This window comes from Amborella trichopoda, chromosome 4, assembly GCF_054954075.1.
Source record: "Amborella trichopoda isolate Santa Cruz 75 chromosome 4, AtrichopodaSantaCruz75HAP2 v2.0, whole genome shotgun sequence".
Taxonomy (NCBI): Eukaryota; Viridiplantae; Streptophyta; class Magnoliopsida; order Amborellales; family Amborellaceae; genus Amborella; species Amborella trichopoda.
The window spans coordinates 22985064-23012564 of NC_142339.1; the positions used below are offsets into that span (position 1 = coordinate 22985064).

At 37.2% G+C, this 27501-nt stretch overlaps 1 protein-coding gene across 1 annotated transcript; it reads right to left on the minus strand.

Moving 5' to 3' along the window:
- On the minus strand, window positions 1–26986 carry LOC18425285 (uncharacterized). The gene is made up of 5 exons (XM_088863887.1): window positions 26384–26986; window positions 26104–26261; window positions 25645–25950; window positions 12877–12987; window positions 1–471 (listed from the first exon to the last, which is right to left on the minus strand). The coding sequence occupies exons 1-5, from the start codon at window positions 26589–26591 to the stop codon at window positions 310–312; spliced, it is 945 nt and encodes a 314-aa protein (XP_088720013.1). The 5' UTR covers window positions 26592–26986; the 3' UTR covers window positions 1–309.
- Window positions 26987–27501: the final 515 nt, after the last annotated feature.

Genomic DNA, 27501 nt, shown 5'->3' on the forward strand with positions numbered 1-27501 from the left:
TAGAGTGAATAAATTTTACTTATTCCGAATAGAAGGTGATGGTGATACTGGAGCCTCTGAAAGATAATAATTTAGGCCAATCAACTGAAAAATCTAACTCTATCTTTACCTCACAACACATTACACACATGGTTTCTGGCATGGCAAATTACGTTTGTAGCTCAAATTCAACAAATTGCTTCCAAAACTTCCACAGACTATCATGATGAATACTACCCAGTAAGAGGGAACCTCCTTCGGAAATTGGACCAATTCCTAGAGCTGGCTATTTACGACGAGATAAGATGCCCTGTTCACTGATCCTTGACATTACACAGGGGTTTCCATCTGCTCAATCACAGTTTTCTCAGAAGGAGCTGAGTTGCTTTTGTCTCCACCTGATTCCTTGACAACAAAGTCCTGTTGGCTTTCTTGTAGCCTTCGGGCTTTCCCAATTGCAAGAATAAGTTCTAGCTGCTTCTGCTGTTGTTCCTAAAATGTACAAGACAAGGTTCAGCAATATAATCTAGAAAACTGCTCGACAACGACCATATGTAACCAAAGCAATTCAAATCATTAAAGAACAAGTCATTTTGTTCAGCCCATGCTTTGTGCACATGTATGGAGTTGACTGAGAAATTGCAGACAGCCAATTTCTAGGAAATTCCTAGAAGTAATATTTTATCAAGTCAGGAGAGCATCTGGTTGAAATGCAGAACTGAGGGATATTGGCCTACCCTCACCAACCATGCAACTAGAAACTGGGATACAAATTAAAATTGTTGCAGAGAAAATTACACTTCCAGAGAAGGAAAGTTGCTTCATGGTATATCAGAAGCAGAAAAAATTATCTATGCATTATAGTAGCCAAGGTCATTGCATACTGCAAGAAACAGAGGTTAAATCTATAAATACATCAATGAGAAACATCAGGCATGTGTGATCATACACATTATGGCAGAGCCTCGAAATTTGGAATCCAAAACTTAAACTTCTATCAACCAAGAAGACATAGTAATCTTTAAAATTTGAATCACTACATCTTAGATAGAGGAACTGAATAGTTCTATGCCTGAGAGGTTGTACCTAATTCAAGATTTTTCGTCTTAACCTAGTATTGTGTTAGCATCTGATATAGATACATTTGTAAGAAACACCAAACCAAAATTAGCCTTTCAAACACAACATGCACATACATCATTTAAAGCATCAGATGCGTGAGTCTAAGTGACATTGAAGACTGTCACAATAGAATTTCTAACAGAAAAATTCAAGAAGGAAATTCCAAGTTCCTTAAGTGTTGGACGTGCATGTCCCTAGCGTGTGGAAACATCCAGAGAACCATGGACACGTGCATCCAAGTTACATACATTTAACTGATTAAAGGAATTGGATTAGCACATATATCAATTATTTGGCTTATTTATTATTTCTACACTGGTAGAGATTTAGAAATCTTAAACACATCAAAACAGTGACATTCTAAAAAATTTAAGTCTGCCAAAGAAAGTCCACAGTATATCCAAAAGTCAAAATACAAGCTTAATTCAATAACACTTTCTCACACTCGAGGAGATGAGCAACAAGTATACCTGACACAGCAATACAATCATCATATTTATAAACTTTTGCAGTGGAAGTCCCACCGTAAGAAACAATTGTTTGAACAAACTGACAACATGATTTCCAAGTAAGATTGTGTTGTCCCTTTTATTCAAAAGGCGTCCAACACCTCGTATCGTCGCATTTTTTCTTGCTATTGACATCTAACGAATTTCAGTCTCTTCTTCTGTTATTAAAGTTTTTAGTTCTTTATGCATGCATGCACTGACAGACACACATACTACATCGACATAACACACTATACTTGCAGATGGATAACTATATATACACATAGAAAACAAATACACAGGTACATATACATGTGATTGTATGTATGTCTGAATGCATGCAAGCACAGGCAAGCTTGTGGATGTGCAAGTGTATAAGAGAGAGAGAGTTTTACATATCATTTTGGATGAGAGAGAGAGAGTTAATTTTATGTATCGTTTTCAGAGTGTGATATCCAATGCTTGAAGGTCAGCCAACCATCTGGAATAGAATCAAAAACACTTGCACTAAGGTTTCTCAGCAAAGGGTAGGGGCCCAAATCCCCATTGACTACCCTTTGAGAATGGGTTGGGGCCATGGCGGTAGTAGCAACGAGCCCAATGATGAAGTCTTTGACTCCATTCTCACAAAAGGGTAGGGGCCCAAATCCCCACTGACTTACCCTTTTTTGTATAGAGAGGATTCAACGAAACTTCTTATGGGCAGGTGTTGCAGAAAATAAGGGTGTCCATCTTGTTATATGGAGGACAGTTTACCTTCTTTAGGAGAAGGGTGGGCTAAGTACGGCAGATTTCAATACTGCCGGTATGATGAAGCTGTCCTGGAGGATTTTAGCTAATCCTTCTTCTTTGGTTACCTGTTTTTTCAAGCATAGATACTTCAGAACGTGTTCCATTTGGGAATCTGAAGCTAAGAGCGATTGTTCTCACGCTTAGAAGGGCATTCACGTCGGTTTATCAAAGCTAAGTGAGAATGTTCAGTGGTGCATTGATAATGGTCAGACCGTGGATTTATTGATAGACCCATGGCTATCAGTACAGTCAATTTGGGATTCTTATCATGAAAATGACCAGATGGAGTTGGGGGAACTTGAAGGCCGTAAGGTTCTGATTTTATTGATAGTAACCCTAAAGGTTTCTGATTTTATTGATAGTAACCCCCAATCATGGGTATTGCCTTCATCTTCATCCACTATCTTGAATAGCATATGGAGAGATGTGGAACATCATGTCCTTCCGTTGCAGTCTAAGAGGGACTCATTGGTATGCATTCATTCTGCTAATGAGACCTTCTCAATCAAAGTAGCATGGAACTTCATTTGTTATAAAAGTTCACCACAACCTATATTTCGGGCTCTTTGGTCTGCCAAATGTCACCCACGGGCTAAATGGTTCTCTTGGCTTGCTATGTACAATCGGTTATCGACTACATCCACATTTCAGCAGCGAGGTATTCATATGGCTACTATCTGGCCTTTCTGCAGAAACAACAAGGACAATTTATGTCATCTCTTGTTTCATTGCACCTTTTCACAGGGTGTTTGGTGGTCCTTAGCTTGGCGGTGTGGTAAGAGATTTGTGCTTTAATCTTCGGCCCAGAATATACTCTGTAGTTAGCTAGCTTTTAAATTTAAATCAGATGGGTCCTCAACATCTAGACTGCTATTTTCTTTACAACAATCTGGTTTCTATGAGAAGAGCGAAACAGAAGAGTCTGTCAATCTAGCACATGAAGGAGAGAGCAGGTTGTAATTCGGATTACTTCACATGTCAAGGCTCTAGTAGAGGCCAAAAAATGGGCCCTTCATTTGTCAGAAAAGGCGATTATTGGCAATCTTCTGATTAATTGTTGCCAGTATAAGCCAACATCCCTAATTCCAGTCGCATGGCCATTCCCTGAGGCCCAGTGTTACAAGCTGAATATTGATTGTGCGTCCCTGCTAGAAGAAGGTATTCTGCATAATTAGGTATTCTTTGCTAGAAGAAGGAATTCTTTTAACTGTTCAGAAGGGATGCTTCCCAATACAGATAGAAAGTGATTCATCTTTACTAGTAGAGGTTATTCAAGATCAACGTCGAACCCCATGGAGAATATAGATGATAGCAAACAATGTTGGGTCAGGCTCTCGCCCTATAAGTGGTTTGCTGCCATGTCTTTCGCGAGGCGAACATGGTAGCTGATGCCCTCACTAAGAGAGCATCGGTTTACTCAGGTGCCACAATTTGGCGTAGTCATCCACCAGACTTTCTCTCTCTTCTTTTATTGCAGCTACCACTTATAGGGTTGTATAATAACATGTTATTCCTTTGTCTTTAATGAAAAATCAAGTAGGGGGCCTTCTTTCCCACTTACTTACGCAAAAAAAATATTCAAGAAAAGCATCCATACGACAAAAAAATTTAAGGAAATAAAATTCAGCTGGCTACGAAAGGCATATAGGAGCTACTTCCAGAACCTTCCTTTTGTGCCTAGGTATCATCAATAACCAAAAATTTTAACACTACCCTTATTTCTAAAATTATTTAACATCATATCAATGGCTGTAACAGCCTCATAACCCCACCAACCACCACCCATCAATTAGTCTACATCACCACTACAGGTAAGACTCACCTGATTTCTAGATATTGCCACTCTCACCATACTCTAGTCCATAAAAATGTCAACATAATTGGATCCCAAAATGAAGAAGCCTAAAACCAAGAACCTTTATCTTGGTAGACCAAAAATGAACCTGTCATGCGCATTTCACGATGCCTTCATTAAAATCCCCTAGGCAAACTCTAGCGTGTCAAGTCCATCAGATAGATACATTGCCCAGGGGCCATTAGCCAACAAACTGCTAGAGAAGCTTTATGGACATGGGAAGAATGGAAGTCGCCATGGGTGACCAACCTGGTGAACCCAGTGAGCAGGCACCTGCCATGTGGACAAGGCTCTGAAATCCTAATAATAAGGTTTCTTCTAAAGGAAAAGTCAATCATTTTCACCAATATATAGTTGACCTCATGGAAAGAATAACCCTTTTCCTAGTTATCAGACCAAGCTTCTTATGTAAAGACATTAAAATTAAATTGCTTCGCTAGCAGTTGAGCCACCAGCAATAAGCCAGAGACACCATCGTAACCTACAATTCCACCTCCCAAAACATAGGGACATCACGTGACTGTACAAACATTAAAAGGAAAAACCATATAAGAGCACAGCTGCTTGCATCCTAAGAGTACACCAGCAGAAAGCTCCTGTCACCAACCATGTCCAGCTCAATATCTCCATAAGATAGCCAAGGAGGATTGTTTTATTGAGAATAAATTCAACTGTCGTACTGCAAACACAGCACAAGTTAAACCACCAGCACATGGCCCCATGAGTGGATATTTGTCCAATGTGCCAATTTGTAAGATGGGTTCCAAGGGTCCTCCAGAAAAAGAACACAGACCATGGTAAGCTTTCCCCAGACCATCACCCCTACCCTTTATGACCTTCAAAGAAGAAGCCAAAAGTTTCATGGCGAACTTCAAGAGGACACATATGCATCCAGCATTATGCTTCCACTGGAAAGGTAAGAACCAGCGCAAGCTCCTCTTCATTTACATTGAAAACAATATATTTCAGTATTAGTTATTTTATTATGTATCATTTTTTTTTTTTTTTTGAGAATGTTAACTGTTGTATTGCTAAAAAGAAAAAAGGTACATCTTTTATCATGCATTTTGTTATGTGGTTATCGGGCAACATTGTCTTTCTACCCATACTTAACGATAATCGTGTACTTTTCACATTATTACTATTATAAATAAGAATGAGAAGAGCATGTGGGTCTAGTAATCCAAATGCGGCAGCCATTCTCTCTCCTCTCATCATCTCCTCGCCCTCATACTATATCTGTTTTCTATCTAAATCTTTGTTTCCCTAGGTTCTCTCTCTCATTTCTCTCTTCATTATCTTTGTTTCTACACTCTTAAAATGGTATTAGAGCCATCTGATCCTTCGATATAATTTATTCCCTTACCTTTTCTTTCTAATCGATTTTTTGTTTTCTTAAAAAAAATAAAAAATAAAAATAACAAAAACTAATTCAGCCCTGTACCGATTTCAGCAAGTAGCAACTAGCATTTTCTTCCCTGTTTTCTTTTTTTTTTTGTGGTGTAAAACTACCATGGTTGACTGCGTTTAGTTTGGAGATCTATGTTGTTAATGTTTTCTCTTAGAGATGAACATCAAGAGGAATTGTGGCTGAAATATGTTCAAGTGTGGCTGATGTGATAGGAAGCATAGGGAAGTCTGTACAATGGTACAAGTGCGGAGACCTGTGTTCATATACATCTTAATTATGTGTATTTCTTTTTCCACCTACTATGTGTGCTATCTTCTGTAATTTACAAGTCTCGATCACAGTTACCGGAATCTCTCCACTGACCTCGTGTTTCCGGTTCCGAAATGCGATTTCCGTTAAGGAATCTCCACGGAAATCCTTTTTCGGAACCAAGGAAACTCGATTCCTTAATTTTGAAATCTCGATTCGACACATCTTTAGAAACCATTTTTCGGAACCAAGGAAACTTGATTCCTTAATTTCGGAATCTCGATTCAACAAATCTTTAGAAATCATTTATTGGAACCAAGGAAACTCAATTCCTTAATTTCAGAATCTCAATCTAACACATCTTTAAAAACTTTAACCCATTAATTGTGGGTAGACGTTCCAAAAATATATCGAATCTGAATTCTAGCGTGGATTAAATCTTGATTCCATGTCAATTGGAGTAGAAATCTTCCTTTGAATGCTTCTAGTGGTTGTAGGGTTTCATTATTTTACTTGTGCCACCATGGATGACCTTTACTTTAAATTTAAAATATAACTGGTAAATACAACACATACAATTAAAAGTAAAACCATGGCATAGACATAATCCTATTTTGTCTTTCTAATAATAAAGTCCAAATCACAATTTAGGAATACTTTTCTTTTGTATATAATGACCATAAGTTCAATAGTCAACACAATCACTTTAAATCTCGGGAAACCTTCTAATAAGAGACATCCAATATAGGTTATAAAGTTGATGAGGCTCAAGATGTGCCAATGGCTTCCTTCTCATAAAAATGAAATCTCGATTCTTGGTAGGGGTCGTTAAACGCATTCTATAGTCCATATTATTGTAAATCTCGATATCAAACTGGCATGGATCTCTGATCCATATACTTCAAAAACTTGATTCCAAATATGTTAGAATCACGATTCGAAACATCAACATATCTCTGTTCCATAGATATTGGAAACTCGATTGCGCATATTAATGAATGTTGACTCCTGGAGTGTCGTTTCAAGGCGGATGGGAATCCCAATTCCAATAAGGACAAAATCTCAATTCCATATCTAGATGAAACTTGGATCTATTTCGGTCGAAACACGATTCTAAAAAACTAGAAATCTCGTTCCTAATGATTCCTATTGTACGGACAAAAGATTCCTAAGACAGAAATCCTCTAGCCGACCGCGATTCCACGATTCTAGCTCCTAAAATGATTCGGGTTCCTAGGCGTTTTCAACGACTATGGTCTCGATTGTATGATTTAGTGCGTCCAAAAGTGCTCAACCTGCTCTAGTATCATTTATTTTTCAATTTTATGTTATGGATCTTGCACTAAGGGCTAGTGAAACTAAGCCTAGAATTTCCAGCATTAATCCCCTTATTACCAATCACTATGTGAAGTTAAATGGGTCTAATTATCTTATATGGGGCCGAATCTGTGAAGGTTCTTCTTGGTGCTAAGGGTAAAATGAAGTTCTTGAGTGACAAAAAGACAACTGACTCAGACAGTAGGTACGAAGAATGGTATAGGGAGAATTATCAAATCAGGACTTGATTATGGAATAGTATAGAATGCCCAAGTGACTGCTAATATGATGTTCCTTGATACAGCTAAAGAATTTAGGAGGCCATATAAGAGTAACCATTGGAGTTTATCAGCTTTACGAAAATATTTTTTGTTAAAGCAAGGTAGCAAAAGCCTTAGAGAATACTATGCCACTCTCGCGAGTAATGTTATAAGAGCAGAACATATATCAGCCTTTGTCAAATGATGTGGAGTTTGCAACAACTTAAAGAATCATGAGTTGCAAAGCCTTAACCCCAAATATCAGTCCATTCGGACAAATCTAAGCCAATAATGAACATCTATCTCAAATAGTTTGTATTCCTGTCTCTAGCATGTTACTATTTCTAAACCTTCATGTGATTCTAGTATTGTGATGGCCTGCATTAGCTACATCTATGGCTAGAGGCAATGGATGTTGGAGTATGTAAAAACTATGACTATAGTGATACTGTACTCCAGTGGGAGTTTGATCCATAGGAGACAAGAGAAGCATGCTTCGTAGGCCCAGGAATGGAGATCAAAACCCTTTAGCCTTGATGAGGTTGGGGTGGTTAGCCAGGAGGTTGCTAGTCTCCTATGTGTGGTTGATGGTTTATAAGAGAAGATTTAAATCTTCAACATTACCAGCACACATGTACATATGGTAGCCGCATTTATGACACACAAACCGTTGGGGTAAAACGTGTAAACGTACTAAAGAGAGGCCCCGGGCACCATTACGATAGTGTGTACATGTCCATGTGAGATATAACTTTTCTTTAGGGGAAACTTGTAAACCACACATTAGGCCCATGTTCCCTCAATTTATTGGCTAGCTTAAAGCTTTGATGGACCAACATGAGCCCCTGCGATAGACTATAGGCCATGGGTTTCGTTGGGTTGGTTTGACACAAACTATGGACTATAAAAACTAACATATGTGGCATGCCATACTAATTTTGCATACTCTTAACACAATAGATCAAATTCTCCTTTAGTTATATTTATTTATGCTTTAGAAAATCTATTAATCAAAAAAGTAAATTTTTAAAGTGCATCACATATTGTTTGCATCATAAATTTTTAATAAAAAAATATATACGATTTTGCGCATTAAAAATTTATAAGCCATTTTAAATGCTTAGTGGGTTTTAAGAATTATTTTGAGCACAGAAATTATGTTGACGCATTAGGCCCCACGGCCAAGGACCCACACTCTAGTTCTTCCTCCCTCTTTTCCAACTTGTCGACCAAGTAAAACCTAGGTGGTTGTTTGGGATAACGATTGGAAAGGGAACGGAGGTATCTTAGAAGCTTCGTTACTAAAAATATCAAGGTGTTCCCCTCTCTGTCCCTCACTCCTCCTTCCCATGCCCTCCATCTCTGCACCCTCTCCATTGATCATCAACTGTATTTGCTTGGTTACTAAATTTATTTTAACTGATGATCTCTTCAAATACAAAAGTGCTTTTCAAAAAGATGAACTTTTCAATGAGATGAAGAACTTTTCTATTCGTTAAAGCAAATCGTCAAGAAGATGGACTTTTCAACAATCCAGTCAACATTGTAGTCATTTTTGGGCCTACTAGGCTAAAGTTACCTAATTTTTGTCACATTTTATTTTGCCCACCCTATTCTATTTCTCTCGGTTTCTACCAAAAAGTCTAAATGAACTTTCTAATAATTAGTTTCCGCTCCGTTTACCAAAAAGTCCCTAATTCTCTAATCAAATCTATCAATCCCCTAATGTTTCGTCACATTTGTAATGTCCTTGAAGATTGTAATGCCAAAAAAAATCTAAATTAATTCTGTAATATTTATCTTTTGCTCACTTTCTAATATCTTTTCTTGTCTCTCATCGGGTTAAGAACAAGAAACAAAAAACAATCCCCATTTCCGTTTTCCTTAAACCAAGGCTTGCTGGTTTCTTACCAGTCAAAAAAGTCACCATGGGTTGATCCAGTTGGGATTTTGTTTATTGGCTTATTTATTTATTCTGGCTGTGGTTTAGGTTCTGATGGAGAGTGGTTTGATGTTGAAAGTTTTGGACACAAATTTAAGGGGTTTAAGTACGTGGTCATGGAGTTTGGGCCTTGCATAGCCATTTCAGATGATGCACACTAGGGGCCTTGGCTGTTAGATTGGGAGGAGGATGGGAGATCATTGGATTTTATTCTTATTGGTGAAGAGACTTGGTTAGTGGAGGTAGTAAGAGAGATGTGAAAGGGGCTAAGAGATTACAGGTGTATAGACAAACATGTCGTTTTCAAAATAGCTGCCTATTCTAAAAACCAAGCTCAGATGATTCCAGATCACCAACACCTTTCCCTTTAACATTTCATCAACCAAATGAGTAAAGCAATTCTCTTATTTATACGGAGCTGTTTTGTTAGAGAGCATAGATGCATAGACAAACATGTCGTTTTCAAAATACCTACCAATTCATTCAAGCTAAAATATTCTAAAAACCAAAGCTCAAATGGTTCCACATTACCACCACCTTTCCCTTTAACATATCCTCAACTAAAAGAGGAAAACAACTCCCTCTCTTTTATACGAAGCTGTTTTGTTAAAAACCCTATGACAATAGGAAGTTTAGAAAATGTGACGATTTTTAAAAAACATATAGGAAGTTTTGACAATGTGAAGATTTTTAAAAAGCAATTTCACTGTCTCCATTCATGACCTCAACGTCTCCGACCGGTTGGACTCTGTAACTGCTTACATATATAGATTTCGGCAAGCGAAGAGGACAACAAAAAAGAAAATATAGTCTTTTTTCTGCTTCATTCTTTCTGTTGGCTTGCAGTGGAACAACATACACTCCATTCCCTTTGACTTCTTCACTTAAGAAGAGGTTCGGTATTCAATCCGTTGAATTTGCAAAGATCTTCTATAAAAGCAATGACAAAGGGGGAACATAGGCATACATACAAAAAAGTGCGATTTTTAACATAGGAAGTTTATAAATATGAAAATTTAAAAAAAAACCATTTTCATTGTATCCATTCATGCACAATAAAAGCAACAAGAAAGAGGAGCATAGGCATACATTCAAAAAAGTGGGCGCCACATATATACATAAAGTATAACCAAAAAAGATGTAATAGCCCAACACGACATCCCAGTCTTGAGGGCATATGTGCCCAGTGGGCCATAGTACTCAAACACAAATTATATATCCATCCAAAGCAAAATGATACGCATCCACCAAAAAAAAAACGTGTCCAATACCCAAGAAGGCACAACCTTGATCCTAAAAGCATATAAATCCATATACCAAAATGCGCCCACTAAAGCAAACAAGTGGCCAAAGCCACTAAGGCGCAACACTATCCTCTTCCATGGCACCAAGATTGGACGGTCCCAGCCCACCCAATGGAGCCGTAAGCAAAGCCCCAAGAGGGGCAGGGCAACTGCCATTAACATTGCAGCTCTACTCCGAATATAAAGCGCAGCACAGTGCCTATGCGCTTCTCTCATGTTGTCCAGCTGGCCCATTACCGAAAGAATTTTCTCCCTCAATAATATAACCTCCTTTCTTCATCGCATGCCTCGCTCATTTTATTTTGTCCAGAAATGGATCTATATTATTGAGGGAGGAGATTCTTTGGGTAATGGGCTAGCTGGAGAACATGAGAACACTGCGTAGGCATTGATCTCAAGGTGTATTCATCTTTTTGGCTGCAAATGACCATTAAAAACCAATAGTGGTCTGCGTTCCTTATTGACTGAATTCATCAAGTGTGCATGCATGTTTTGCAAACACCGTCACGATTTCCCTAATAGACTATATGTGTGTCTATTAAGTGTACTTAACCCATAAATAAGCATCTTTATTTTGATTTTTTTAATTTCATTCTTAACAAAATCAAGTATTTCTTCTTTGTTTATTTAATCCAAAACCTCAAATATAGAATTAAAGCCACTAGACCTTGATTCCAATATTATGATTAAGGCACAGTACATCAATTTCATTACCTGGGGAACCCTTGTTCAGGTCTTTAGGACCTTTGAGGATATCGATTTCAATACTTCGGGGGGTCAAGCATACTCAATATATCAATTCCAATACCAAATCTTACAAAAAATCTTGCCCCATTAAATACACCTATTGGAATCTATTGTGGTTCAAAGTTGTTGGGTGCTCGATCTTATAGATGTATGAATCATGATGCCAATTGGGTTGATGCTCGATCTCATAGAGGTAAGAATCTCGATTCCAAATGGGTTGTACTCAATTCAAAAATGGTATGAATCTTGATTCCAATAGGGTTGAAACTTGATTCCAATGAGGTAGAAATCTCAATTCTATTTGGTTTGGAACTCGATTACGATAAAGTTGGAATCCTGTTTCCTGCAAATAGACATGTACGAAAAGTGATTCCAACAACATGAACCTTACCGTTGCCTGCAATTCAGTGATTTTGATTCCCAAATCGACTCGGAATCACAAGTGTTTCCAAATACAAGAATGCCTTTATCATGTGTAGATGCCATGCGGTGGTTGTTGAGGATTTGGCCCTTGCCCTTGCAAGCCTCCAACAACATCGAGGAGACACCAGCCTCATGACTCGTAAACATCATCCATGGGCATCTCTCGGAGCTCAATGAGGGATGACCCTACAATAGAGCCCTCTACAGTTGTGACATACGCCCAAGCGTAAGAGTTTTGGACTTGCTTCTAGGTCTGGACAGCTCAACCCAGGAGAGTCAACTAACAAATCATAAAATGCCATACTTGTCCTATACGGACCACACTCCTGCTAGAGTATAGATCCACTATCATAATATGTTTTACAGGCTCTCAAAGCCTTTAAATGCCTCAAACCCCAATAGCACATTCTAAGGGAAGTGGAATTTATGAGTCATGCCAGAAAGTTGTACTTCCTTGTTCACTTATTCACTTATTATCAAGGAGAATAAAATGTTGGGTTGCTATGGTGGTAGCAGCTCATATATCATTGGTGCAGGGTTAAGTAGGACGAATGAGCTTACTCAAAAGAGGATGTATTTAATGGCAAGGTCAAATTCTTACCAATATGTTAATGAAACATCAACAAAGATTTTCATATTGGACTGATATGACTGAAGTCCTACTAAATAGAACAAAAACGACTATAACATGAAAAGTCTTGACAACGTAATTTGGCATAAAATGCAAAGGCATATATAATGCATTAGTGCAGCTTAGGAGAGCATCTTCCACAAGATCCAGGCTCTCATGTACAACTGTGACAGGCAATATACTCTTTACCAATTGTTTGATGGACTAGTATTTATTATACTGGCAGTGGTGTGCCATGCTGACGAAGATGACAACCCGTGTAAGATGTTAGGTCAACCTGAAGAATCCAGCACTCAACAAATATTTAGGCCACTTTAAGGTCTACTCCACTAACTAAACAAGTATGCAAAAGGTACCTGCATTGCCAGCAAGACCTTCTGAATTTCTCCAAGCTCCTTTTCAAGAATGTCTTCTTGCATTGCGAGAGCCCGAGTGGCTTCCGAGTTCTTTTGAGCCAACGCTGCTGTCTAAAGAGTAAAAAAAGAAGACCAAACTTTAGAAAAGATATAAATTTGACAACCAGCTGACGACAGAAATGATTCATAACACGAAATAAAAGAATAACCTCATGGATACCCCAACGAATAAGGAATAAGCAACAGCACATAATCAAAGAAAACCTGTGCATGCATGAGTCTACATGCTTTGCAGCCAGATATAAGACAATATGAATGCCTGCATCTGTTTAAAATAAGCACAAACACGCAGAGTATTGTATTTACAATTAATACAGTGATGAGAACCGCACTAAGCATTCATTTAATGTCCATCAGCATAGTGTATTTATTACAGCATCATGGATCCAATAACATCATTTATCTTTCTCTCTCTCTCTCTCTCTTGCTCGCTAGGGGGGAAGAAGCATTCAGAAAATCTAAAATAATTTTCTACACATGTTCAAAACACATTGGATTAGGAGCCATATAGAAATGTGGCAAAAGTTTTAGAGTAGTTGCCAACCCAACACAACCATGCTTTCTCATTCTAACCAGTGCAGCATCAAATTAGAACAACGAAGGTTAGGAGGGTGATTTGGTTCAAATGGAAGGGTCTAGAAGGCCAAAATGAAGGCCCAAAAGGACATGGATGGAAGTAGTGAGAAGAGATATGGTAATTTATAATCTAACTAGCAGAATGGCAGAACCGGATTCGTGTAGCCGACCCCAAATAGTATGGATAAGACTCGAATGATGATGTTCAAAACATGCAGTACAGTGTTTCTTACAATTAAAATTGACCATACAATGATCGATATCTGTAAATGACAAGCCCCAAAAGGGAATATGTTAAAAGTTGAAAAGCAGCAAAATAAAAGTATATTACAGCATTGAATTTAGTCAATTAACCCCTCAAGTTGGTGAATGTGTCTCATGCACGCTCAAGTATCATTATCATGTAGGAATATATGCAGGCATGTGGCCAGACTAAAAGCATCTAGTTGGTTGTTTTTCCTATAAGGAACATTTTTAGGGCTACCAACCGCGTCTCCTCTCAAGTGATAAAGTGGATTAGCTTATTGTTTGACAGAATGCATATTTGTGGAATAAACAACGTGGGATTTGGATGCCTTTGACAATAGCTTGAGCCACACTAATGCACCTGTGATAAGATTGGCCCAACAACTTATTTCAATACTCATCTCACAAAAAACACTCAGGTTTTTACTTTTCACCATTACAAAATTGTTTCTTACCATACTGTGTTAGTCTACTTTCTTATTTTTAACCATGCACAACCTACACAATCAGTATCTAAGTATGCCTTAAAACATAAGTTCATATTATTTAACACTAGAGGTCATTTCCTGGTGAATAATTCAGGTATCATTAAAGCTGGCTTGGTGATCTTGAATACATGCCAAAATTTTCTCAATAATTTCAGGGCAACTAGGAGAAAATTAGTCTCAATGATGGATGATGTAGACATGTAGTCAGCTTCAAAGGGGTATAAATGCATCCATTAGGATACTTTAGGGCTTTCTTCAAAGATTATGTCAAGCTGTACAACTTCTCTTCTACATATATTTCATGGTTCTAATCTAGAGCCTGAAAGCTATGTCAAAATGTAGTAATGGGACAACTGGGAATCCTTTTTTATCTTTTGTCTATTTTTAAATTTAGTTTCCAAAACTATTTGGTAGTCAGTAAGGGTTTAGGGTGACATGTATTTTAGGGTTATTTTGATTTGTCAGATAACCTAGAGGGAGAAAAGGGAAAAGAAAAAGAAGAGAGAGAGAGAGAGAGATATGAGAGATGGAAGAGAGAAGATAGACAGATATGAGAGACATAAGAGAGAGAAGAGTGTCGTGAGGTCCACAGGCACCTCATAGACCTCTCAAACTAATGTATATTATTAAAAAATTATGAAACAACAAATATGTCAATAGAAATACCAAGGGACACATAGGTTTAGAACTTAAATACAAATGAACTTTTAACATTGCCATCAAGCTGGAGAATAAATGCTGCCCATAACCAACTTGCAACAAATAATTTGGAGTCTATTACGACCAAGGCCTTTAGAGAAGATGTATGCTAGCTGATCCTTAGATTTCACATATAGAGTAGACATTTGTTTACTAGCAACTTTCTCTCAGATAAAATGACAACCTAGTTCAATATACTTGGCCCTTTGTTAGAATACTAGATTACTGGCTATATATGTCGCAGCTTTGTCGCGACACATCTTCCTATGATCAACATCAGTATACCCCATCTCCTGCATCCGTGTTTTCAAACACATCAATTCTCATTAGTATGTGTTGTCACTCTACATTCAGCCTATGCACTAGATCTGACCACACCATTGTGTTTCTTGCTTCTCCATGTTACAAAGTTCCCACAAATAAATATACATTAACTTGTGATAGATTGCCTGTAACATGGTAAACCTACCCAATCAGCATCTGAGTAACTTTCAATGGCTAAATGATTATTTGGCTGGTAAATCAAACTCGACCTAAGGCACCATTCAAATGCCTTAAAATCCTACAAATAACATCCTAGTGAGGAATCCTTTGAGCATGCATAAACCGACTCACAACCCTTACTGCAAAAGCAATATCAGGCCGGGTGGTGGTCAGATAAATCATTTTGCCTACCAATCTTCTGTATCTTCATGAATCCTCAAACAAATCCCCTTGATCAGCCAATAATTTTGTATTTGAAACCATAAGCACATCCACAGGTCTAGCACCCAAAATTCTAATTTATGTAAACAAATCAGTCTTATTTTCTTTGAGACAAATTAATGCCATGCTTTGATTTGGCTACTTCAATTCCTAAAAAATACCGCAACTGGCCTAAATCCTTTGTCTGAACATACTGTTTTATATGTCTCTTCAAATGACTGATTCCTCCTTGACCAATGCCAATAACAACAATATCATCAACATAGACAACTAAAATAATTTTTCTAGAGTCTTGTTTCCAAATAAACACTAAATGATATGCATGACTGTGCTGAAATCCTTATGTTATAGCAATTTCACTTAATTTTTCAAATCATGCAAGTGGGGGTTGGTTATAGTCATAAATGGCTTTCTTCAACTCACGCACTTTATTCGACACCCCCCCCCAAAGCAACAAACCTAGGTGGTTACTCCAGGTGCACCTCTTCTTGTAAATCACCATGGAGGAAAACATTCTTGACATCAAGCTGCCATAGCAGTCATTCCTTGTTGACAGCCACAAATATAGCCACTCAAATTGAATTAAGTTAAGCAACAGGGGAAAATGCTTCAGAGTTGTCAAAGACAAATGTTTTTATGTATCCCTTCGCTACCAATCTGGCTTTTAATCTTTCTACAATGCCATCAGGTTGATATTTGGAGCCATGATCATGGGCATGCGAATTTGGATCCCACTTGCTAGGGAACTCATTTCCGAATAATAGAAATCTAGTTCCTATAACTCCAGGTACGAGATCCAAATATGCAAGGAAGCGTTTGTAATTGAGATCCGCTTACTCGAAGCGTGAGATCGAGATTCCTGGGCGGAAGCGGACCCCTATAGGGTGCTCCCGGTAACTATGATATGAACAAAACAAAGACTTCGAATGGTTCCATAAATGTGTTTGGACGTGTAATTAGGTTTATAAAAAAACCAATTTCGGGGTTCGTTGATTCAACCCAGGCAATCTTAGAAACACTAGCGAAATTTAAAGACCTAAACCCCATAGCTTCTAGATCCTTAAACCCTAGGCTGGCCTAAACCATAAAAACTCAAGCATAAATCTTAGATCTCGGAAAAAGAAGAAAACACTAGGAGAAACCCTATCAATTCTCTACAATTATCAGATTCTAATTTCATACCTCAATCCATAAACCCTAAGATGAATAATGACCTAGGTACTTTTCAAATTTATGCAATGTTCTGGGGTCGAAGACAAAGACACTTGAACTGACAGTCTAATCCGAGCCACCAACTCCAGGTGCCAAAGGTTAGAGGAACAGATTTCAAGTAGTTCTTTATTTTCTTTAAATCTCAATTTATTTCCTCGTCTTTCATTTTCTTTCCTATTTTTATAAGGCCGTTTCTTGTTATGAATTTTGGGTGATTCCAAGACTGTTCTACCGGTGGCTCTCAAAGCAAACAGTTCTTTCGAGGTCAAGATCTTTCTCTAAACCATAATTTGACAGACCCACCATTTTTTACTGATTTTAATTTTAACAGTTTAAAGTATAAATTCGGGGAGGCTTTGATCTGAGAACTCTTCATATTTGCATTGAAAACACATATAATAAGGTTTCCCATGGTAGCTTAGGGTTCCCCCCATTCTAAATTGAACAACCTAAGAATCAACCTAAGAGAGGTATGAGACCTCTGTGTCTGCGTTAGTTTTAGTAAGAACATACTATTTTCTTATGTTTAAGGAAATTACTTTTAAAATACGTATTTCTATCAAAAGGGAGCAATAAAATAAGTCCTAAATCCTATCTGACGTACTTCTTTCAAAGAAGCCTACAATCTGATTGCCTATGGTTTCACTTTTGTTTCTACACTATGTTATGAATGTTTTGATATGGTGTCTAGGACCTTAGGTTTGATCTTCCTAAGCACTAAGCAGCAATTGTGGAACATAGCACACAAGTCACATGTTTTAGGCCTAGAATCAAGGCTTAATTTAGCTTTATCAATAGGGAATTCTAACACCCTCTACTGAACCTTTGCTTTTATGCCTGCCCACCTAGAGCAACACATCAGCTACCGAAAATGTGCTTAACCTTGTATATCATGCACTCAAACGACTTGTAAGACCTAATGGATAACTAAGGTGTCAAGGATATCTGAGATCCTCAAAGGGAGACAAACTAGAAAATGAGGGCAGTTTCATAATCAATATCAATTTTAACTAACATTATGTTGTCTCCAAAACACTAGCAAATAAAAAAGTTTAAGCATATTAAGTGAAAAAGAAATGTACGTTTAGTGTGGCAAAAAAAGCCCTACTGCAATTTTTATCTCATTTTTTTAGTTTTTTCTTATTTCATTTTTTAAATGAATACAAATATTGGACAAGATTCAAATTCCAAGTTCAGCCTAAGCTTTAAAAACTTACGAAAAGCGAAGGTCCAAGTACGCATGTCGGAAAGAGGTGGAGCTCTAAAGGAAGTCAGAGCTAACCAAGTTCAAGTTTGAGCAGGTTAAAACTATGGGTGACATCAAGCACACTATGCTTAACCACATATTAAAAAGATTAGAGAAGGATTTATTGTCTACTGAGGCCAATCTAGTGCACTTGGATGAGAAAAGACTTTGATTTCGGATCAAGGATGGCCTTGGTCATGGAAAGTGATCATTTACATATAGCTAGATGCAAAATATGAGGGATCTCCTTAAAGAGTGTCATTTACACATTGCGTAGTTCATCAACACCTAAAGTTGGCCCTCATCAAATGGGATGAAATCAAAGAATGCAAATTCCAAGCAGTAGGGAGTCCAATGAGATATGCGGTCCAATGTGATCGTGAACCAGGCAAAACAGTTCCCATGCAGGCAATAATTAGAAATTGCTAATAATAAAATTTTCAATAATATAAAGAAGAAAACAAACAAGTTAGTTAGTAACAGGCATTTTAATTTAGTATTCTTCCAGGATCAGTCATTGATAGAGTACCAGCGACATTTACTGTTTATTATATATAACTTCACATCATTTAATCAGCATGCAAAATAAAATGATCTAATACATTCCTCAATTTGAACTAAAAACAAAATGAAGATACCCAAGCAAGGAAGAAAGGAAGCATATAATGATACTAGTACTGAAACCAACTAAAATCCTCACTGCAAATTGGTAGAAGTTTTGATCTCCAAACCAAAATTGAAAGAAATTTCAAGTTCTTGGTTAACTGATGCCCCTCCCCGCACCCATGAGTTGATATTGAACACCCAAATTCCAATTTGAGCACAAAATTAACTGGGAAACCTGCTGGAGAATCCTCCAAGTCTTGCCACAAAATTTCTGATCTCCTTAGAGTTTAATCCCCTCAAAACCGAAAAACATTTTCTAGTTTATATACCCCCTTCCAATGTTCAAGAACGCGGAGGGGGCCGTGTGACAACCCTAAATGTTTGGAACTAAAAGAAAAATAATATTAAGAACCATAATAATAATAATAATAAAATAATAATAATAATAACAATAATAATAATAATAACAATAATAATAATAACAACAATAATAATAATAATAACAATAATAATAAGAATAACTTTAATAATAATAACAATAATAATAATAATAATAATAATCATAATAGTAATGATAATAAAAAAATAAAATACTTATATAATTGTGAGTGATAGTTTACTATGCTAAGAATGCACCATGGGACCATTTTTTTTAAAACTTTTCAGTTCCACGGTTTTTTACATTAAAAAGATTAGTTAATTGAGATAATTAGGTATAACATGATTTGAACACTCATGTAACACTCATAAGCATGAGGTGGCATTATAAAGAAATAATGTGTCAGGAGGTGGCATTATAAAGTAATAACATGTCATGAGGTGGCATTATAAAGTAATAATGTGTCATGAGGTGGCATTATAAAATGATTATGTATCATGAGGTGGCACATATAAGTAAGGAGTTAAAAAAAAAAGGGGCACACATAATTTGACATGTGTCAAATGGATGATTGTCCACCCTCACTTTCAAAAACCCTTCTCCCCTCATGGGCTCATCATTAGCCTATCATGTTGGCTTTTCTCTCTCTTCCCATATGTAAGTTCTCCTTCCCTCTCTCTCATAACGATTTTTTTCTCTCTTCATGCTCTCTTTCTCATAATGATCTCATTATAATTATTGTCTTTTCTCTCATATAATATTTCTCTCTCATAAGAATCTCATAAAAGGTTCTTCTCTCTCTCATAATGTTCTCATGATAAAAATAATTCTCTTGTCTTTCATATAATATTTTTTTCTCTCTTGTAATACATCCATTTTTGGTCTCTTCCCATACCTTTAGCTAAACGTCATTGATCCCGGTCTTACTCTGACAACAATAACAACACATCCATCTCAAAGTGGCACATCAGTTTTATGTGTAAGTGACCTTATTTTTCTGTAAAATAGTTATTTGAAAACTAATATTTTTGGATTTAATTGTAATATTTCCGTCTATCATTATGAATTTGAGATATTGTATGTTTTATGTGCAAGTGACCTTATTTTCCTGTAAACTAGTTATTTGAAAACTGGTATTTCTACATTTAATTGTAATATTGCCGTATATCATTATGAATTTTAGATACTATAAGTTTTATGTGTAAATAACCTTATTTTCCTGTAAAATAATTAATTGAAAACTGATATTTCCGCATTTAATAAAATTGTAATATTTTCGTCTATTATTAATGATTTTAGATGGTTGAAAATTTAGTATTCAACTCTGGATTTTCATAAGAATTCTTCTACTGTCAATAGATTGCTTATCGTGTTAGATTTCAATTTTTAAGAATGTCTCTCATAACTGCTACCTTTCTAAAACTATATCTAGAAAATTGAGCCCAAAATGTTTGACTGGTTATTTATAGAAATATTATTGAAAGTGTTTGCTATAAATTGCTTCATGTGATTCATCCTATTGATATGAAGGATATTTTGAATATACGATATTATTGTTTCCTGATGTTTAGTAATAAAAAGTTTCAAAGATACTTTAAGTACACAAGTGGACCTACTGGGTACACCGGTAAGGAATAAGTAGACTCATCCGGTACGTCGGTGAGATATAAGTGGACCTATCTGGTACGCCGGTAGGAATTAAGTGGACCTATCCGATTTGCCGTTAGGGGTTAAGTGGACTTATTTGGTACGCCGGTGAGATATAAGTGGATCTACCCAGTACAGGGATTATGTGGGCTCATCCGGTATGCCGATGAGATATGAGTGGACCTATCTGATACGCCAGTAAGGATTATATGGAATTGGTGGGGTATATAGGTGACCAACTTGGGACCCCAATAGGGTATTGTTGTTTCTTCTAGGGGGGTGAAAGCAGATCAGTCCAAGGTAAAGGCTATATTTGAGTGGCCTACTCCGTGCAGCATACATGATATCCGTAGTTTTCATGGTTCAGCTTCTTTTTTTAAGCGATTCATCAAAAATTTCAGTGCACTTATTTCACCAGTTACAGATTGTTTGAAAATGCGAAAATTTCAGTGGACTCCAAAAGCAGAGCAAAGTTTCAAGTTGATTACGAAGAAAATGCTATAGGCACCTGTATTGGCATTACCTAACTTTGATAAAAAAATTGAAGTTGATTGTGATGCATCAGGAGTTAGTATTGGTGTTGTGTTAAGTCAGGAAGGAAAAGCGGTGGCATTCTATAGTGAAAAGCTCAATGGGTCCAAGGCTAATTATTCTACTTATGATGTTGAGCTTTACGTCATTGTACAAGCACTGAGGAATTGCAAACATTATTTGGTGCAGAGAGAGTTTATTCTTTACTCGGACCATGAAACTCTTAAATACATAAATGGTCAGCACAAACTCAATAGAATGCATGCTAAATGGGTGTCTTACTTGCAGGAGTTTACTTTCACGTTGAAACATAAAGCAGGTGTCCATAATAAGGTAGCTAATGCTTTGAGCAGGAGAGCCATGCTACTTACCACTATGAAAATGAATGTAGTGGGGTTTGATACTTTCAAGGAGTTGTACTAAGATGATTCTAAATTTGGAGCAATTTTTATTGAAGTCTTAGCAAGAAAGAGTGATGATTATTTTGTGCATGATGGTTTTCTCTTCAGAGGCCTGAGACTATTTATACCAGATTGCTCACTACGGGACAAGATCCTTAGGAAGTTACATAATGAAGGCCCCTTTGGTCGTGACAAAACCATGGCCTTGGTGTCTAAGAATTATTTTTTTCCCAAAATGTTGCATGATATTGACAGATTTGTAGACAGATGCCACATTTGTCAAGTCTCCAAAGGAAATGCGCAGAATACTAGACTCTATACTCTACTAATGCCATCTGCACCTTGGGAGGATATCAGTATGGATTTTGTGTTGGGGTCACCAAGAACACAGAGAGGCATGGATTCAGTGTTTGTGGTGGTCGACAGATTCTCTAAAATGGCACACTGTATTGCCTACAGAGGTAGTGAATAGGAGCTTGGGAAGTTTATTGTGCAGTTTGATAGGAAACAAGTCGAAGCAGTGGGATTTGGCTTTACCTCAAGCTGAATTTGATTTCAACAGGTCCCAAAATCAAACTACTCAGAAGAGTCCATTTGAAGTTGTCTATGGATATAATCTAGGCAGTGTGCAAGATTTGACTCCTATATCTCATGCAGGGAAATTTAGTGGTAAGGCAGAAGATTTAGCTGACCAAATCAAAGACATTCATGAGCAGGTTAAGAAGCAAATTGAAGTCAGCAATGCAAACTACAAAGTTGTTGTAGATAAGCATAGTCGCAAACAAGCGTTCGAAGTAGGAGATTATGTGTGGATTGTTTTGACCAAGGACAGATATCCTGTGGGGAGTATAACAAGCTCAGTAATCGGAAGATCATGCCATGCAAAATTCCAAAGAAAATCAATGACAATGCCTACAAGTTAAAGCTACCAAGCCATGCATACTTCTGATTTTTTAAAGTCAAGCACTTAATTCCTTATGCAGGAGATACTTCTAGCCATGCGAAATTCCAAAGAAAATCAATGACAATGCCTACAAGTTAAAGCTACCAAGCCATGCATACTTTTGATTTTTTCATGTCAAGCACTTAATTCCTTATGCAGGAGATACTTCTAGCGACGAAAAGCGTAACTCAAGGACGAGTTCTCTCCAACTAGGGGAGGATGATGCGGTCGAAATTATCGCGCTCGACTATCTAGAGCGATCGCATCGTGATCGGAAGAATAAGGAATAATGATAAGCTTTTAGTTTTAATAATTTACTTTTTTAGAGTTTTTTAAGAGTTGATAGTCTAATTTTAGAAAAGTCCGTATTTAGTTGGGAAAGATGAGCCTATTTTGAATAGTCTGTACATTTATTAATGCCCATCCATTAGAGTCCGTCCTCGTTCTTTTCTTTATCATGTAGATAGTTTCAAAAGATAAAAGGGATAGGTTCAAATAAATTAGGTAGGTTGCTTTTGGATGAGGTCAAATAACTCTTGTCCTTTATTTGGGGTGATGTCCTCATCTTATCAAAGAAGAGAGAAGGTAGTATAAAAGGAAGGGAGTTGAACTTGTAAAGGAGGTTTTTTTTTACGTGAATAAAAGTTGGTACTTTTACAGTACGTGACAGCTAGAGAGAGAGATAATACCTTGTTTGTGGGTTTTTCTTCTTCCCCTGTTGTGCTTGTGGGACGTGCCGGACTACTCAGATCCACATGTTTTATTCTTTCTTCTTGTGATTCCCTTCTCATTTGTATTTCTCTCTCAAAAAAGCGGTTAAATTGTCGGGTGGTATTCGCCGTAAATTTTATACTGCGTCAGTTAGCAAGCCCTCATATCCCTAATACATTCCACAAGGACCAGCCTTGACACTATCTAGTGGAATATAGAAGAAAAAGCATTTAGATAAAACTAGAAAGGAATGGAGACTTCAAGATACTTTATGTGCAGCGTATAGTCATTTGGATTAGTCTAAAACAATATCCTCTCTTATTGTAGATATAAAGTAAGGAATGGCCAAGAAGGCTTGCATAAATGCAGGAGGATTCTCGAAGGCTCCTAAACTATTGAATGAAATACAATCCATCATGAATGTTCGTGTGAAGTTCTAAAATGCGTAACATATTTGGTGCGTCACGAAAATCTCTCAAAAATCTTTTAATGCTTGTACATGACCATTTTATAATCTCATTCTTCAAGAATTATAGTGTGCACTCTTATTTGCCCAGCAAGTTCTATTAGTAAAAGTTGGATTGAGACCAAGGAATAAGTAATTGAGTACAACCAATAAAAAAGAGACTCATGCGGAGAGGTGGGCAAGAATCATAGTAAGGCCTTTGAAGGACTGAAATACAAATTAGCGCTAATGAGCAATGAAGATTAAGTCCTTCAGAAACAAAAATAGGACTGCACTTTCTTCACGCAATATTTCATTATGCATAGAAATGTCTGAGATATTCCTGAGAATACTGACTAAATACTTTACAAAATATGAATGACAAAAACACCCCATAAGATGGAGAAAACATACACAACTTTTATAGTGCCAATAAATATATTTTCAGTCCCACATCTAGAGGTAACTTGATGTCAGAATGCAGAACATGGCAACATCAATTCCAATGTAAGAACTCAGCTGACACCAAAGGGCAGTGATCAATAGCTGCATTAACAATAAAGCCCTCGAAATGAACTTGGTCCAAAAATGAAATATAGATTGTCAAGCTCCTTTATGACAAGGCACGCGTTGGTTGTTTATATAATTTGTTCCTCTAAGTATTGGATAAAAGCTTTTATTGCTGAAGCCAATGTAGGCCAGCTCTATTCATTCGACACTTCAAGTTGCAAGAGTTAGAAGAAGTTAGGTATTCTTTCTAGGGGCCATGTTATGTTAGGAAGCAAGTCAGCACAATTAGGTTTTTAGGAGGCAAGCTTGAGGAAACAATATCAGGATTTGGGCGTGGCTTGGGCTTGCTTGGCTAAACAGATGATAGCTTGCCCCACTACAACTGAAGTTTGAATCCTACCCACTGAGCTAGTCAAAGGAAAAAAAAGGCCCACAGGTGCAGTGGGGCACTAGCATGACATACAAATCAGCCTTAGTAATCAATTAGTGGTGTACCCTATCCAGATATGCACTTCCTATTCTCTAATAATCAGATAAGCATGTCTCATGCAGGTTAAACTTCGTTTCCGTGATGATAGATTAGAGTTCTTCCAGAACCAAAGCCATGGGAATCAGGTTTTATTGTTAATTTTTTTCTTTAGGACTCAGGCGAGTCTCTGACAGACTTGCCAAGTCCCGTTGCCTAACTCAGGCTTGGGATCCTAGCGAGTTCCGATCTGAGGCCTTGCTTTAAAACATTGATTACCATGAATTCCGCTGTTCAGACAGAGAAAAGAAAAAGCTCGCACAAATCTAAGTTATAATTAAACATCAACTTTGGTAGAAAGGAAGGATAATTTATAACTAAACAACTCAAGTTTGCATATTACTACTACAGAAAGGTTAGAAATGTAAAAACAAGGCAAGAGAAACTTATAGCATGTGTAGTGCACTCTAACATCCTCAGCATATGATTTATTTTCAGAAGAAACTAGTTACACCTGTGAACAACTTAAGCAAAAGGCCAAGACAATTCAAAATGATGCTTACTTCATAAGCCCTTAGACAACCAAAGTGACTTGGCAGTCATCATAATCTCCTGCATTCTTTGCATTGTTAACTATTCATACAGGAAATCTGACCGACACCAACAATTAAGGGCCGGCAAACTATTTATTTTTGGCAAGTAGCAATTGATCTTTTAGTCATCCATATCAACATGTTACGGACCAGGAAGAGAACATACAAAATTCACCCAATCAAGATATATGCCTATGAAAGAAGTTTTAGGTGTGCAAAAGATGTATATCTTAATGTAAATTGGACTATAAGCCATAGAATAAATGAGAAAGATAACACTGCTAGTGAGGAGAAACAGGATAACCTCGGATATGGGATCCTTCAATGCCTTTCTTGTAACTCTAAATCTGATCCCCAGTTTCTCAAGCTGCCTAGAAAGCATCCGTATGAATGTACCACAGCTCCGAACATCCTCCTCTAACTTCTCAATTCTCTTAACCAAATTTAAATCAGAGCCGCCTGCCCTTAGAGATTCACTTGTAATAATCTCCCATTGCCTCTTCCGAAGTAATGCACCAATCACAATTGCCCCAACCATGAGAAACATTTGCCAGCCATAAAACTTGCCCATAAAACAGCTCAATGAGGATGAAGGGGAATTGAAAGCAGCCTGAAACAAGCGGATGCTCAAATGATCAAAACCCTCAGAGTATTGAAAGGAGGACCTTTTGATTCATATATATATATATATATATATATATATATATATATATATATATATATATAAAGAGAGAGAGAGAGAGAGAGAGAGAGAGAAGTGTACCACTGCTAGAGAGCTTGAGAGGGATGATTTCGTAGAGTATGCAATTGCAATAATAACAGAAGGAACGATGCATAACACCTCAGCAATTGCAAGTAATCTATCTACATTAATCTTATCCAATCCCCCACTGGCCACCATGCTACCTTCCACATCTTTTCCTAAATTACCCACAAAAGGAGGATCAAATCATCAAAGAAGAAAAACCAGTTTCAAATAGGGAATTGGAGGTGACTGAGAATGAACAATAAAAATAGCGCATTTATGGAATACGAAAGCTTACTAGCATTGAAGACTATAAAGCTAAACCGAGCATTTGCAGAGATAGGCGAAGAAGAAGAAGTCATTCGAGGTACGACAGTCAATCTACGCCCATTTCGACACCTTCTTGGTGTGACACAGAATGGAGGGAAGATATAGAGAGCAGCAGGACAAGAAGAATGGGATGGATGAATGAAGAGAACAGTAGACATTGTAGAAGTTGTTACCATTATTTTTCTTTGTTCTGCGTTTTCAGGTGCAGAGAGTGAAGCATGACAGTGAGATGAGGGTGAACAACGGGGCTTGGTGGATTAATTTGGAGGAAGAGGAAGAAGGCTTCATTTCCATATTCAGCAGCTTAAACTTCTATCAATGGAGAACTCGCAGGACACACACTCTCTCTCTCTAAATGGGGCTTCCAGCATAATGTTTACTCGCAGAGAAGTATCGATGCCCTGCTACAAATTCTCTCGCTCTCTCTACGATCTCTCTCCTATCTGTGTGTTTGGTCTGGGGGGATTGGAGACCTCGAGCCCTTCGGAAATGGCAGCCTCGACAACTCCGCGAGAAGTTAATAACCCGTACGTCTAAATCGCTGCACGTACTTCTTGTAAGCGAGATCGCTGAAGAAACAATGTCTCTCCAATGAAAGGTTTCTATACCCAAGGGAAGTATCCTATTAATCCTCGTTATTTTGCAACGTTTAAAAACATTGATAGTTGATCCGGATCTGCCATCTCAAAAAGAAGGTCGGATTGATTGATTGACGATCAAGATTGAAGAATCGGCCAGATTAGACTTTAAAAAAAATAAAAAATTATTGTAATTCCTACAAGGAGAGTTCCAAAAAAAATTTGAGGATAGTGCAGTATGTATTTTCATTATTTTTTCAAAATAGGTGAATATTGAGATGTGATGTCTGATGACCATTAGTTTCACTTTCTAAAACTTTTTGGGGCCGAAAAGGGATCATGGGTCATCCCTTATGTAAATTAATGTCAACTATTCCTGGGGAGTAAGTAAAGATTTTAATATTATTTAAAATAAAAAAAATTTCAAAATAGGGGTTAGTTTTCCCATTTTCAAAATAGTAGTTATATTTTATTTTTTTTAGCATTTTTTAGTTCGTTTTTCCCAAAC